Genomic DNA, 16,434 nt, shown 5'->3' on the forward strand with positions numbered 1-16,434 from the left:
GATAGTTATAAACAATACCCATGAGCCATTTTAAAATATCTTAATTGGTGATCTTGTGGATACTGATTATCTATAGATCGGAGGAACATGCTATGGCATCTGCCGATTATTATCACTGGGGAACAAATAAACAACATGCGTTTTGTTTGGTGGCACAGTTATTTCTACAGGCTTTTTACTAGTGAGTTGCTTAAGATCTGTCTTTCCCATCATTATTAAGTCTGTAATTTCTTGTAAATAAGGAGTTATAAATTTACATACAGGAGAATTGTTAATTGTATACATTTCCACACCTCGTTGGTACATAACTTCAGCAGGTGAAGAGGCAGAAAGAAGGATAAGTGATTGCTAAGTGAGGAACTAATTCAATGAACTACCCCTTTAGCAGCAGCATTGTTTAATAAGCCAGGAACCCGCTCTGCTTCGGGTATTATTTTTCTTATGGAATTGAACTGAGATTCCCCAGAAAGCCACTTAGGGAGCAGAGCCAAATCCTTCACAGCTATAGGCAGATAAGGACGTTCCCTATTTACATGGCCCAAAACTTGCCGTGAGTGACCGAGGGCACACCGTTTGGGAACTTTTAAGCTGAAACAATGGTGGTGAAGTTGTTGTTGAGTAATAATATACCCTAAACAATTAGAAGGTGGTCGCTTTGTACAAGATGAGGAGCTATGACTAAATTTTGCTCATTCGTTTAGTTAAAATGAAAGTTCATCACTCATTTCAGTATTGATTAGACAAGCAGGAGGGGAGAATGCACCCATATGATGACTGACCAAAACTCAGGAAATGTAATCAGCCCAGGCTTACGTGTTTTGTGTCCTAGTTGCAACTGTCTGCTAGAAGTTGGGCCCATTAATTTTTTTTCCCCATGAAGGGACCATTGATCAGTCTCTATTGTGTTAATCTGTCTGTGAGGGAAAACAAACAACAAACAAAAACTAACCTCTGACACAGCTAAGCCATATTTCAAAGGGCAGAGGAGATCCCCACACACCTGCCAGCTCCGCATCTTAGACCCAGGTGTTGGATCTGGTGCTGATCTGTGTTCTGCCTGACAAGGCACTGGTAAGGGCCACAGGGCAGCTTGAGTCCAAGGATCTTTGCTCCCCAACAAACAATCATTGGGCACACATTCCACTCACTCACTGGGAGCCAGGAGTCTTACCACATAGAAGTACATACGTAAATTTTAAAAAATCCTGTTTTTTCACCTGAATTCTACTTTAGCACCTAGGTTATGAAGCCAGCCTGACCTCCCCACTAATGGCCATTGCTGCGGTTATTTCCGTGTCCCTCTATTTGATGTCATGTAATAATATACACAAGGTGAAAGTGTTCACGGAAATTGGAACTGAACACAGTGAATAAGCTCCTTTACGATGGGAGGGCCTCTTAAACTCCTGATGCTGTGTGAGATACCTGGAGTCCTACTGACAGTTCCACAAGAGTCTACACCGTGCGGATCTATCCATGGGGCAATTCAAGAGCTACAAGACCTTGACTGTGGGGTTAATCGTTCTGATTTTGGTAAGTACTTTCCTTGCCTCTTATATCATCATTGCTTCTCTGTGTTTGGATTGGTTAATGCTTTAACATTGGAGAGTGGACTGAGGGAAGCACTCATTCTTCCTCTTCCCACCCATGAGAGACATCTGGGAGCATCAGCTGCAGGGGAGAGCATCATCTAAGAAGTGTGTGAGCAGCTGTGTGTTGGTGTCATCAGGGAATCTAAAGTCAGAAGTTTTTAGGAAGTCCCCAAGGAGAAAAAATAGGAACGAGTATATGGGCTTTGGCTGGGAAGAAATGACCAGATGTTTGCTTCTCCGAGGTAGGGCAGTGCCACAGACAAAAGAGCAATTCTACCTAAGTCTAGATAGCTTAATAAGGGGGTTTATTGGGCTTACTTAAGGAGCACATATAATCTCCGAACAAACACATCAACAAATGGGCTCCACAAACAACTTCCCTATAGCTGCATAAATGGAGTTCTCCCTGCTCCAGCTGCCACCTTCTGCATGTTCCAGCCCCTCCAGACACCGCGAGAAGCTGGAGCAGACCTGCAGAGAACTGGAAAAGGTTCAGGGTGGGGGCAGCTGAATTCCAGGGGAGGATCTAACAACCCTCCCCCAGTCATTGTTCCACAGGCAAAAGTCTAGAGACTGCCTGGCTCTTGTTGAGGCTGGCTTGCCTGTCACCACAGCGTCTCTGATGAAGACGGTCATGGCCCTGTTCCACATCAGCAATTCGAGTTCTCAGTTCTCTTGACTTTAGAAGATGTTGTTCTCTCTGTCCTAGTTTAAGAGAACAAAGTCTTTTGGTGTCTGTTTCTGCTTTTGGCCTGGAGGAAAATAAAGTCAGGGAACAGAAAAGGTCTTGCACACACACACACACACACACACACACACACACACGCGCGCGCAGGACTGGGTGGGTAAAGGGGGCAGTGAGAGTGAGAGAATGGTAGACAACAGTGGGGTGAATATGGTCCGTATGCATTGCATATGTGTATGACTGACACTGTAAATAAGAAAAAAACTAAACCCTTCCTGGAGCAAAAGCAAGAAAAAGAGTTTAGCATGATCTAGTGTTTCCTCTTTGAAGCTGTGTACAAAAAAAGTCTAGACTGTTTGGGAGGAAGTTCTTCCTGACTGTCTGTCAAAAGTGAAATTTTAGGTCACAGGATGTTGTTATTGATATTTAAGCAGCAAGGTTTTTTTGGGGTTTTTTCTTGATATGAAAGTATAGGTTTCTTACCTTTTCTAGAAAATGTATAATTTGAAATATGAGAAGACAAATTGGACATGATTCTGAGAGAAATAAATGAGTGAAAAGGATTAAGAAAAAATGAATTCCTTCTTTCCAACAATGTTGATTTCTGATTTCATTTCCATAGCAATTTCGTGTTGTGTGCCCTCCCTTCAACCTTTACACTCCTTTGCATGTACTGAAAGGAGTTACGCTGTGACATACATCCAATGTCCAAAGACGTTAAAGGCACATTAACATACATCTAATGTCCAAAGAGGTTAAAGACACACGTCTACGTGACTATAACCCAGGCAAGCCGGAGATGGTAGCCTTCCATGTGGAGTCCCAGACTTTGGGAGGCAGAGAAAGAGAATTATGAGTTGGAGGCTGACCTATGGAACAAGCTCCAGGCCAGTTCCTAAGACCTGTCTTAAAAACGCCCAAAGAAAGGGAGAACAAACGTAAAAGTAATCCCTGTAGCGCAGGCAGTTCAGAAGGGCTTCCCTCTCCCTGGATCTACAGGCTGTTTAATGGACTCTGCGGGGAGAGGAGGAGATTTCCTTCAGTGGTGGAGCCATTGGGAAGTTGTCTATGCACTTGTTAGTCACCTTAATCAAACTTGGGTGTTCTGTGTTGTGTGAGGAGGATGAAGAAAGAGGTTGGGCACTCCAAGATGAATTTTTCGGCCTATGTGGCAGCAGGCAGGTCCAGCCTCTGATGGACTGTGTAGAAAGGGTTCTTTAAAAGGGGGTCTTTATTACCCTTTTCTGTTTATTAATCTTGTTTCTGTTTATTAAGTATTTCTTTTAGTGTGAGATTAGATCTTTCTATAACTGCTTGCCCTGTCGGAATGTGTGGTATTCATGTAATATCCTTTATGTTGTAATATGTAAAAACTATTTCATTTTGACAGAGACATCTGCTGAGGCATTATCAGTCTTTATTTGTACAGGAGTTGTTATGATGGCCATAACTTCTAATAAATGTATAATTACATAATCAGACTTTACAGAACTTAAAGCAGTTTCCCATTGAAATCCTGAATATGTACCCGTGGTGTGTCATGCATATTTCAGCTTCCCAAATTCTACAAAATGAAACGCATCCATTTTCAAATTCCTTTTTTTTTTCTTTCTTTCTTTCTTTCTTTTCTTTTTTTTTTTTTTTTTTTTTTTTGGCCTACTACTCTACGAGGATGTACAGTGGACAGTGGGAGACTGTATGTGAGGGTCGTTCTGAAGGCCGCCCAGCCGGCGGCGCTAGTCACGGAAGTACATGCTGTGCCAGGACAGGAATAGAACTCGGGTCTATTTTTTTTTTCCTGAGACATGGTTTCTCTGTAGCTTTGGAACCTGTCCTGGAACTAGCTCTTGTAGTTCAGGCTAGCCTCAGACTCACAAAGAAACTCCTGCCTCTGCCTTCTGAGTGCTGGGATTTAAGGCATGCACCACCACTGTCCATCAGTGATCTTGGATTCTATGCAAAACACTACCTTGTAGTGGCATTTCATTTGTATTTTAATAAATAAAGCTTGCCTGAAGATCGGAGAGTAAAACAGCCCCACTGGTCAGCCTTACAGACCAGGCAGTGGTACCACACACCTTTAATCCCAGTAGCCACACTAGTTTACCATAGAAACCGAGTGGTGCATGCCTTTAGTTTCAGACTGAGGTCAAGGTAAGAGCCAGTGGCTGGCTGTTTTGCTTTTCTGACCTTCAGGTTAAACCCCAATTTCTATCCCTGAGTTTTTATTAATCGTGCTTCAGTACCTGACCTTACCTGTTGATCCATCTCTATAGCTCCAAGTCCTTGATTTTTTTTTATTGTTTTCTTATTTGTTGTTTAGATATAATGGTCTTCTTATGAAGCCCAAGCTGGCCTTGAACTCAGGATCCCCTTGCCTCCTCCTCCAGGATTACATACATACATGTACTACCACTGGCTCAAAGTTTTCCTATTATTAACTATATACTTGTCTTACATGATGCATTTGGGACATAACCCTGCTTGTTCCTGATTATTTTAAAGCATTGCTTTTCCATCTCATGATCATAGAGTGTAGGTCTATTCTAGGCACTCTGTTATACTGTCCTATTTATTTATTCTTGCACCAATAACTCATCACCTTAATGACTGTGGATCTTTTAAGATTTTCTTTGGGTGTGTGTGTGTGTGTGTGTGTGTGTGTGTATGGTGTGCATGTGCACGCATGTGCATGTACATGAGTCCAGGTGTCTGTAGAGTTCAGGAGAAGCTGTCAGATCCTCTGGATCTGAAGTAACAGGGAATTGTGGGATGCCTAATGTGGGTTCTGGGTACGAAACACTGGTCTTCTACAAGAGCAGTATGTGTTCTTGGGCACCAAGCCATCTTTCTATCCCCATGACTGTGTGCATCGTAACTTATCATCTCATGTGTGGTAGTTTAAGTGAGAGATGTCCCTTACAGGCTCTTCATTTGAATTTGCTCCTTATTTGGTGGTGGTGTTTGGGAAGCTTTGGAAGGTGTGACTTTTTGTCATTGACTCTGGGCTTTGAGAGTTCAAGCATCGCCCTATTTCCAGTTTTCTTTCTCTGCTTCATGCTTGCAGTTGAGGAAGTGAGCCCTCATCTTCCTGCGTAATATTTTTTTAAAATTTATTATTGTTTTACAGCTGGGCAGTGGTGGCGCATGCCTTTAATCCCAGCACTTGGGGGGGCAGAGGCAGGCAGATCTCTGTGAGTTCAAGGCCAGCCTGGTCTACAAGAGCTAGTTCCAGGACAGGCTCGAAAGCCACAAAGGAACCCTGTCTCAAAAAACAAAACAACAATAACAACAGCTATATATATATATATATATATATATATATATTATATATTATTGTTATATAATTATATATAAACAATATGTACAATTGTTTTATATTATGAGGGAGTGGTGTGTGAGGGGACGGAGAGGGGTGGGAATGGTTTGGGGGGTGTTGTATGTGGGAAATGGTGTATATGGGGGGATTGGTGTGAGGTAGTCGGGGGAGGGTATATATGTGTGAGATGGTGTGTGTAGGGGTGGGGGATGATGTGGGGGGGGATGGTATGGGGATGGTGTGTGGAGGGGTGGAGGATGGTGTTTGTGGGGGGATGATGAGTGTGGGGGACAGTATGGCAGTATAGTATGAGATCGATGGTGTGGGGGGATACTGTAAGGGACATAGTATGGTGGGGGATGGTGTGGGGGAGATGGTGGGGGGAGGTGGGAAGGGATGATATGGGAGAAGGTGTGGGAGAGTGATATGGAACATTCTTTGTACACTGTAAATATGTATTGCTCTCATTGTTAATAAAAAGCTGACTGACCAAAGGTTAGGCAGGATTTTTGGAGCAGAGAGAATGCTGGGAAGAAGGGCAGAGTCAGGGGAGTTTTTTTATTAATATTTTTAATGCAATCTTTTCTCATTTTACAAAGCTATCCCTGTGCCCGCTCCCTACTCTTCTTCCTGCCCACCCTTCCCCTTATCCCCCATTCACTCCTCAGAAAGGGTAAGGCTTCCCATGGGAGTCAACAAAGCCTGACACATCATTTTGAGGCAAGACCAAGGCCCTCCCCACTTTATCTAGACTGAGCAAGGTATCCCTCCAAAGAGAACTTGCTCCTAGATCCCAGTTCAAGCACTAGGGATAAATCCTAGTCCCACTACCACTGGCCCCACAGACTGGACAAGACTCACAACTGTTCCCCACATTCAGTGGGCCTAGTTTGGTTCTATGCAGGTTCTCCCACTGTCAGTCCAGAGTCAGTGAGCTCTCACTAGCTCAGGTCAGCTGTCTCTGTGAGTATCCCCATCATGGGCTTGACCACATTGCTCATGTTATTACTCCTCCCTCTCTTGGGCTGGTCTCCTGTAGCTTGGCCCAGTGCTTAACTGTGGATCTCTATTTGCTTCTCTCAGTTGCTGGATAAAGGTTCTATTATGACAATTAAGGTATTCATCAGTCTGATTACAGGGGAAGGCCAGTTTAAGTGTCCTCTCCACGGTTACTTAGAGTCTTAGCTAGGGTCATCCTTGTGGATTCCTGGGAATTTGCCACGTGCCATGTTCGTAGCTAGCCCTTTAATGGCTTCCTCAAGCAAGATATCTCTTTCCTTTCTCTCTCTCACTGTCATTCTCCCTTCTAGAGCATCCCATTCCCTCATATTCTCCTCTTTCACCTTCTCCCCTCCCTTACTCCTCCCTTCCTACCCTCTCTTCTGTCCCCCTCTCAAATTTCTCAAGATGTTTTGTCTGTTTCCTCTTCCCAGGGGAGCAATGTATGTCTGTCTTAGGGTTCTTCTTGTTACCTAGCTTCCCTGGGATCGTGGACTATAGGCTGGTTATCCTTTGCTTTACATCCACTTATGAGTGAGTACATATCATGTCTGCCTATTTGGGTCTGGGTTACCTCACTCAAAATGGTTTTTTTAAGTTCCATTCATGGAAGTAACATATTTCAAGATGTCATTGTTTTTTTTACCACTGAGTAGGACTCCATTGTGTAAATTGCCACATTTTCTTTATCCATTCTTCAGTTGAGAGGCACCTGGGTTGTTTCCAAGTTCTGGCTTTTATGAATAATGCTGCTATGAACATAGTTGAACAAACATCCTTGTAGTTTGATTGAGCATCCTTTGGATATATGCCCAAGAGTGGTATTGCTGGATCCTGACATCGGTTAATTCCCAAATTTCTGAGGAACCACCACATTTGTATCCAAAGTGCCTGTACAAGTTTGCACTCCCATCAGCAATGGAGAAGTGTTCCCCTTACTCCACATTCTCTCCAGCATAAGCTATCATTGGTGTTCTTTATCTTAGTCATTCTGACAGGTGTAAGATGGTATCTCAGAGTTGTTTTGATTTGCATTTCCCTGATGGCTATGGGTGTTGAGCAATACCTTATGTGTCTTTCAGCCATTTGAGATTTTTTTTTTGAAGGATAGTCATTTAGTCATTTCTACAATAGAATTTTCATAAAATTGTGAAATCTGGAAAACAGATTAGATGTTATTCATAATGTATTATGGATATATTGGATATATAAATATATATAAATATGGATATATTTAACCAGGTAATTTCTTTAATGAAGGTATTTTACTGCATGCTCTATCAGATAGTGAAATGAGACTAAGCAAACAAGTTTACCTAGGAAACACAATATTAAATAAAACCAAACAGAATGAATAATGGTGGTATTTGAAAGAAAATATATTCAAAGTGCTTAATCTTCACTTAGGGCACAAAAAAATTAGTAGAAATTAGCTAAAAATGAAAATGCAGACTGCAAAGTTAGAATTATTTTATATATGATTAACCCAAGCAATAAGAAAGAGTAGGTTAAGAATACTGTGTTAATCAAGTATAGACAATGGTGTTCATGGACTTGAGTAGTTATATTTCTCTTAAGAATTTTAATAATCCATTTGAGATTCTTATTGAGAATTTTTTGTTTCAATATGTACCCCATTTTTTGATAAGATTATTTGATAACCTAATGTCTAGTTTCTTGAGTTCTTTATATATTTTGGAGATCAGCCTTCTGTCTGATGTGCAGTTAGTGAAGATCTTTTCCCATTCTGTAGGCTGCCTATGTCTTAGTGACTGTGTCCTTTGCCTTCAGAAGCTTCTCAGTTTCAGGAGGCCCCATTTATTAATTGTTGCTCTCAGTGTCCATGCTACTGGGGTTATATTTAGGAAGTGGCCTCCTGTGCCTATACGTTCAAGGCTCCTTCCCAATTTCTCTTCAATGAAGTTCAGTGTTGGAGGATTTATGTTGAGGTCTTTGATACATTTGCAGTTAAGTTTTATGCATGGTGATAGATATAGATCTATTTGCATTCTTCTACATGTTGATATTCAGTTATGCCAACACCAATTGGTGAAGATACTTTTTTCTTTTTTCCATTGTATAATTTTAGTTTCTTTGTCAAAAATCAGTTGTTCATAGGTGTGTGACTTAATATCAGGGTCTTTGATTCAGTTCCATTGGTTCATCTGTCTGTTTTTATGCCAATACCACACTGCTTTAATTACTGTAGCTCTATAATAGATTTTTGTTTTTCAAGACAGGGTTTCTCAGTAGCTTTGAAACCTGTCCTGGAACTAGGTCTTTTAGACCAGGCTGGTCTTGAACTCACAGAGATCTACCTGCCTCTGCCTCCCAAGTGCTGATATTAAAGGTATACACCACCATCGCTCAGCCTATAGTAGATCTTGATGTCAGGGATGGTGATGCTTCAAGAAGTTCATTTATTATATAGAGCATTGTTTTGACTTTTCTGGGTTTCTTTGTTTTGCACATGAAGTTGACCATTGTTTTTTCAAGGCCTGTGAAGAATTGTGCTGGAGTTTTGATGGGGATTACATTGAATATGTAGATTGCTTTGGGTAAATTGCCATTTTTATTATGTTGATCCTACCTATCCAAGAGCATGGGGGATCTTTCCATTTTCTTTTATCTTCCATAGTTTATTTCTTCAAAACTTAAAGTTATTGTCATACAAGCTTTTCACTTCTTTGGTTAGTGTTACCCCAAGATATTTTATGTTATTTGTGGCTATTGTAAATAGTGATGTTGCTCTGATTTCTTTCTCCTCTCTGTTGACAGTCCCGCCCAGTCCCACATCTGTTCAGTCCCAAAGAAACACACAGAGGCCTACATTAATGATAAACTGGTTGGCCTATTGGCTCAGGATTCTTATTAATTAATTCTTATATCTTACATTAATCCATAATTCTTATCTGTGTTAGCCATGTGGCTTGGTCCCTTTTATCAGTGAGGCATCCTCATCTTTCTTCCTCTGTGTCTGGGTGACAACTTCAGACTGAGCCTTTCCTCTTCCCAGAATTCTCCTATTCTGGTCACCCCACCTATACTTCCTGCCTGGCTACTGGCCAAACACAGTTTTATTAAACCAATACATGTGACAAATCTTTACAGGGTACAAGATGATATTTCCACAGTACAACTCATTTATCATTTCTCTATAGGAGGGCAACTGATTTTTTTGAGTTGATCCATGCCATATTACTGAAACTGTTTATCAGCTGATTTATCATCAAATTTTTGGGGTCACTTATGCATACTATTATATCATCTACAAATAGCAAAAGTTTGATATCTTACTTTCCAATTTGAATCCCTTTGATTGCCGGGCGGTGGTGATGCATGCCTTGAATCCCAGCACTTGGGAGGCAGAGGCAGGCAGATCTCTGTGAGTTCCAGGCCAGCCTGGTCTACAAGAGCTAGTTCCAGGACAGGCTCCAAGCCACAAGGAAACCCTGTCTCAAAAAACCGAAAAAAAAAAAAAGAATTCTTTGATCTCCTTTGGTTGTCTTATTATTTTAGCTAAAATTTCAAGTACTGTGTTGAAGAGGTATGGAGGGAGTGGAACATTGTCTTATTCTTGATTTTAGTGGAATCACTTTGGGTTTCTCTCAATTTAATCTAATGTTGGCTGCCAGCTTGCTATATATTGCTTTTATTATGTTTAGATACATTCCTTGTATCCCTGATCTCTCCAAGATCTTTATCATGAAGGGTTGGTGGATTCTGTTGAATGCTTTTACAGCATCTAATGAGATGATCATGTGGCTTTTTTCCCTTTCAGTTTATTTATGTTGAACCATACATGCATCTCTGGGATGAAACTAACTTGATCATGATTGATGATTTTTTTTTGATGTGTTCTTGGATTCAGTTTGCCAGTATTTTATTGAGTATTTTTGCAACAATGTTCATGAGGCAGAGTATTCTGTAATACTCTTTCTTAATTGCATCTTTGTGTGGTTCAGATACCAGAGTGACTGTTGCCACATGAAGAGTTTGGCAATGTCCCTTCTGTTTCACTGCATAGAATACTTTGAGGAATACTGGTATTAGTTCTTCTTTGAAATTCTGGTAGAATTTCCCTCAACCTTTTTTTTTTTTTTTGGTTGTGAGACTTTTGATAACTACTTCTATTTCCTTAAGGATTATATGCCTATTTAAATTGTTTATCTGTTCTTAGTGTATTCCAGAAAATTGTCTATTTCCTTTAAGCTTTCCAATTTTGTGGGGTACAAGCTTTTTTAAGTATGGCCTAATGATTCTCTGTATTTCCTTAGTGTTGTTATGCCCCGTTTCATTTCTGATTTTGTTAATTTGCATATTCCCTCTCTGCCTTTTGGTTAGTTAGGATAAGGGATTGCCTATCTTGTTTATTTTCTCAAGGAACCAACTCTTTGTCTCATTGTTTCTTTGTATTGTTTTCTTTATTTCTATTTTATTGATTTCAGCCCTCAATTTGATTATTTCCTGGTATCTACTCCTCCTGGGTGAGTTTGCTTCTTTTTGTTCTGGAGTTCTCAGATGTGTTGTTATGTTGCTTGTGTGAGATTTCTCCATGTTCTTTATGTAGGCACTTAGTGCTATGAACTCTCCTCAACACTGCTTTCAACGTGTCCCATACGTTGGGGTATATTCATTTTCATTGAATTCTAGGAAGTCTTTAATTTCTTTTTTATTTCTTCCCTGGCCCAGGGGTGATTCAGTTGAGCACTGTTCAGTTTCCTTGAGTTTATAGGCTTTCTGCAATTACTGTGGTTGAATTCTATCTTTAAGCCACAGTGATCCAGTAAGATACAGGGGGTTATGCCATTTTTTTTCTTATCTGTTGAGGTTTGCTTTGTGACCAAGAATGTGGTCAGTTTTATATAAAGTTTTATGAGGACCAGAGAAGATATATTATTTTGTGTTGGATGGAATGTTCTGTAGATGTCTGTTAAGTCCATTTGAATCAGGACATCTGTTAGTTCTCTTATTTTTTTCTGTTAAGTTTCTGTCTGGCAGACCTGTCCATTTGGGAGAGTGAGGTGTTGAAGTCTCCCACTATTAGTGTGTGGGGTTTGATGTGCAATTTAAGCTTTAGTAATGTTTCTTTTACATATGTAGATGCTCTTGTATTTGGGGCATAGATGTTCAAAATTGAGACTTTGTCTTGATGCATTTTTCCTGTGATGAGTATGAAGTGTCCTCCTGCATTTCTTTTGATTGACTTTAGTTTAAAGTCTGTTTTGTTAGATATTAGGATAGCTGCATCCTCTTGTTTCTTAGATTCATTTGATTGGAAAATTTTTTCCCAACCCTTTACTCTGAGATACCATTTGTCTTTGAGTTTGAGGTCCATTTCTTGTATGCAACAGAGGGATAGGTCTTGTTTTTGTATCTATTCTGTTCACCTGTGTTTGTTTTATAGGTGAATTGAGTCCATTGATATTAAGAGATGTTAATGGCCAGTGATTGTTTTTTCCTGTCATTTTTCGATGGTAGTGTTCATGTGTTTCCCTTCTTTGAGGTTTACTAGTGTGAGGTGTGAGGTTACTTGTTGCCTGTGTTTTTTAGGTGTAACTAACTTCATTGGGTTGGAATTTTCCTTCTAGTACTTTTTGTAATGCTGGATTTGTAGATAGGTAAAGATTAAATTTGGTTTTGTCATGGAATATCCTGTTTTCTCCATCTATTGTGGTTGAAAGCTTTGCTGGATGTAATAGTCTGTGCTTACATCCCTGATCTCTTAGTTTCTGCAGCATATTTGACCAGAACAAAAAAGTTTCTCAAAGTTTCCATTGAGTAGTTGGGTGTAATTCTGATGAATCTGCCTTTATATGTTACTTTGCCTTTTTCCTTTGCAGCTCTTAATAGTGTTTCTTTGTTTTGTATGTTTAGTTTTTTGATTATTATATGTCTAGGGGACTTTCTTTCTTGGTCCAGTCTATTTGGTGTTCTCTAAACTTCTTGTAACTTCATAGGCATATCCTTCTTTAGGTTGGGAAAGTTTTCTTCTATGATTTTGTTGAATATACTTTCTGTCCCTTTGAGCTGGAGTTCTTCTCCTTCTTTAATCCCTATTATTCATAGGTTTGGTCTTTTCATGGTGTGCCAGATTTTCTCGATGTTTTGTCTTAAGGATTTGTAGGATTTAATGTTTTATTTGGCTGATACATCTATTTCCTCTATAGTATCTACAACACCAGAGATTCTCTCTTCTACCTCTTGATCTTTTGTATTCTGTTGGTTGTGCTTGCATCTGTAGTTCCCATTCACTTACCCAGATTTTTCATTTCCAGAAATCCCTCCATTTCTGTTTTCTTTATTGCCTCTATTTCAGTTTTCAAGTCTTGAACTGTTTGAAATGTTTGCCTCACTTCTTTGATTGTTCTTTCTTGGGTTTCTTTAAGAGATTTAGTGATTTCTTCCAATTTTTGTTTGTCTCTTCATCCATTTCTTTAAGGGAATTTTTCATTTCCTCTTTAAGGATCTCTATCATCTATATAAAATTATATGGAAGGTCATTTTCTTCTGCTTCTTCTGGGTTATGATGTTCAGGTCTTCTTGTAGTAGGACCACTAGGTTTTGGTGGTGTCATATTCATCTTTATATTGTTGGATATGTTCTGAAACAGCCTTCTGCCCATCCTTTCCTCCAGTGGTTGCAGGTGAAGCCTATGCTTCAGGAGATTCTTCTTTCTCCAATTGGTAAAGGTAGGGCCTGTGGCTTAGGTGGTTTCTCTTCATCCGGTTGCAGGCAGGTCTGTGGCTCAAGTGGATACCAATAGGCTCTGGGGCTCATCTCCAGGGACAGTCAGGCCCAACGCTTCAGTGGCCACAGATGTGGTGGAGGATGGTAGTGGGTGTGTGGAGGTTGCTCAGGGTCTCTGGGGCTTGGCGAATGGGGGTGGGGCAATGGAATGTTCCTCCCAGGGCAAAGGCCTATAGAGCAAAGCCCTCCAAATGAGAACCCAGATGCTTACCTCTCCAGGGGCAGTCTGTGCCAAGTGATTCCAGATCCATAGTTCTCTTTCTTTTCCCACAGGTGTTCTATCTTATGATGTCTTGGACTGAGCCCATGAACCATTGGATCCCACCACCCTATCGTGCCTCTAAGCATGGCTCTGAGCCCAACAACTGGGACTCTCTTCCTGAAGAACTCACCAACCTGACCAGCCTTCTGTACTGGCCTCCAACTGGTGGCTACAAGGATGACTTTTTGGCTTCTACCAGCCCCAGAACCTCAACTTACCACTTGAAGGATCCTGCCCAGACCAACTATACTCTGGGAAGTAATCTAGAGGCCATTCTTGTGGCTACGGACCACCAGGGTAGGCCCAAGACTCATGGTGGGGATCTGTTTCGGGCAAAGCTGTTGGGGCAGGAATTGAAAGCAGGAGTCCCAGGGGAGGTGAAGGATCTGGAGAATGGCACATACCTCTTGTCCTTCCCCCTGCTCTGGGCTGGACCAGCCCAGGTGCAAGTGAGGCTGATCCACTCCAGTGAGGCAGTCGGGGTCCTACAGAGGGTCTGGAAAGGAAAACGGGCCACCGTTGACTTTAGGGGGTATTTTCGAGGCAGGAATGGCACTCAAGAGACTGTGATCTGCAACGTGGACTCCCAGTCGACTGGAGCCAAAGGGCCCACCTGCCAGTACAGGGATGTGGTCTCTGGGGAGCTCTGGTTCTGTGCTCAACCCTCTACTCTGCCCTGCGATGCTTTAGTCGGTCACTCCAGTGGAAGTTACCTGAAGGTGACCACACGGCATGATGAGGAACTGATGGCTGGGTAAGACATCTAAATACTGAATGTATCCCAGGCCTACATTCTCTCCCTCTCCCTCTCTCCCTCTGTGTCTTCTCTTTCTTTCTTTCTTTCTTCCTTTCTTTTTTCCTTTCTTCCTTTCTTTCTTTCTCTCTTCCTTCCGTCCTTCCTGTCTTTCTATTTTCTCCTTCCTTCTTTTCTTTTGTTTACATTTATGTGTTTGTGTGTGTACATACATGAGTGGGCAGTTCATGGATCTGCCATAGGGTGCATGTGGAAGTCAGAAGGCAACTTGAGGAAGTCAGTTCTTCCACCATGTGGGGCCATTTATCAAACTCAGTTATCATGCCTGACAACAAGAACCTTTCCCTGCTGAGGCATCAGCAGCAGTGTTTTAGAGATTCCTGCAGCCCGGGTTGAATTTAAATTCCTATGTTTGATAGAGGATGGCCTTGTGAGGGAGACAGAAAACTCAAGAGCTCAAGGTCATCCATGGCTGGATAGTGAATACAAGTCCAGCCTGAGATGCATGGGCATTACACCCTGTGTCAAAAAAAAAAATGAGGTAGGGAGGGGGCTGGGCTAAAATTAATTGGGTAACTGAGTATTTGTGTAACATTAACAAAAAAAGTTATTCTTCTTTCTAGACTCTAATGCCATTAAAATTGTAGCTTTATTTCCTGTGATGATCCGTTTACTATAAAAGAGAACTACATAACCCCTTTGTTATCTTGACTAGTAGTGACCTGATGTTTTTCTCTTGCAAGTGTGTTCCTCCTAACTATTACAGTCGCCCCATCAGTGCTCCCTTTAGTGTTGTGCCCTGGCATTAGGCAGAGGAGAGATAATCAGTCATTCATGGTATGTTCTTTGCAAATCAAATTTTCACCTGGCCAACCTCCGTCAAAGTTCATGCTCAGTGTTTCTTCAGGAGTGTGACTGACCAGCCACTCCCTTCAGGCATATCTCCAATCCTGGTGACACCAGCAGCCATTGGGAACATGAGTGATGTGGGTGAGTGAGGCTGGAATATGGGGGTGGGGATGGGGATGGTCATCAGCTGAGATGGATTGTGGGCTTTTGTTTTGATTTGGGGTGTATGTGTGCGCACCCTTTCTGTACAGAAGTGTATGAGGTCAGGCTTTCATCAGACCGTTTGCCCCAACTGCTCTCTATTTTGTTTTATTTGACTTAAAGTGGTACTGAGTTTCATTTCTTTGTTTTATGTACTCTTGTGTGAATCTGTAGTACCAGGGTTTGAACTCAGGTCATGAGGCCTGAAAGCAGGTGCCTTTACATGCTGAACCATCTCACTGTAGGTTTGTGTTGTTGTTTTTGTTTCCTTTCTTTTCTGGGTTTTTAAGTATTTTGTTAATCAGTAGTAATCAGAGCATAAATGTGGCATTCTGCCAGTCCATGGGTATGCAGAACTCAAGTAGGTGGAGGAGCTAATTCTGCTCTTTCAAGCCACATCCAGAAAGCAAGGGAGTCAGACAGGACCCAAGTACACATATTATTGCTCAAAGAGGTTCCAAATGCCATGTTTGCACAGTGACTACCTAGAGGCCTTTACTGACCAGGCACCCATGGTATTCAGAGGGACACAGTCTCTTTCTTGGTACTCCCTCATAACGGGAAAAAACTGAAGGCATTAGTTTCTCCCTCAAAGAAGAAAGGAACCCCTGAATCAATCATATGCCCAAGCCAAAGGTGAAACTGCAGGGGAAACAAGGAAGATCTCCCTTGTTGTAGGTTCCTCCCAACAGCACATAGAGCTCCAATCAGGATGGTCCTTAAGAGTCCACGTGAAACCGGCGATGGTGGTGCACACCTTTAATCCCACCACTCTGGAGGCAGAGGCAGGGGGATCTCTGTGAGTTCGAGGCCAGCCTGATCTACAGGGTGAGTTCCAGTGCTGGCTTATTAGTTACTGAGAAACCCTGTCTCGAAAAAAAATCCACATGTACACAAACACACACTCACACACACACACACACACAATCAGAATGAAATCTGTGTAAAAATTCTGCTCAACCATTAGAGAACATTGGTCACAGGGTGAAACATATCAGTTGTTTATGTTCTTGGCAGGAGTAC

The 16,434-nt window shown here is 41.5% G+C and overlaps 1 protein-coding gene across 6 annotated transcripts in view; it reads left to right on the top strand.

Moving 5' to 3' along the window:
- The window catches only part of LOC146895486 (NXPE family member 3-like), a 78,307-nt gene that overhangs the window by 55,523 nt on the left and 6,350 nt on the right, over positions 1-16,434 (top strand). For all 6 annotated transcript variants that reach the window (XM_087903394.1, XM_087903392.1, XM_087903396.1 and 3 more), the window contains 3 exons: positions 1,234-1,533; positions 13,619-14,361; positions 15,269-15,351. In XM_087903394.1, the coding sequence (XP_087759520.1) occupies positions 1,477-1,533; positions 13,619-14,361; positions 15,269-15,351 (883 nt within the window). In that variant the 5' untranslated portion in view covers positions 1,234-1,476. The remainder of the gene's footprint in view (positions 1-1,233; positions 1,534-13,618; positions 14,362-15,268; positions 15,352-16,434) is intronic.

The sequence above is a fragment of the Myodes glareolus genome, chromosome 2, assembly GCF_982192425.1.
Source record: "Myodes glareolus chromosome 2, mMyoGla1.1, whole genome shotgun sequence".
Classification (NCBI taxonomy): domain Eukaryota; kingdom Metazoa; phylum Chordata; class Mammalia; order Rodentia; family Cricetidae; genus Myodes; species Myodes glareolus.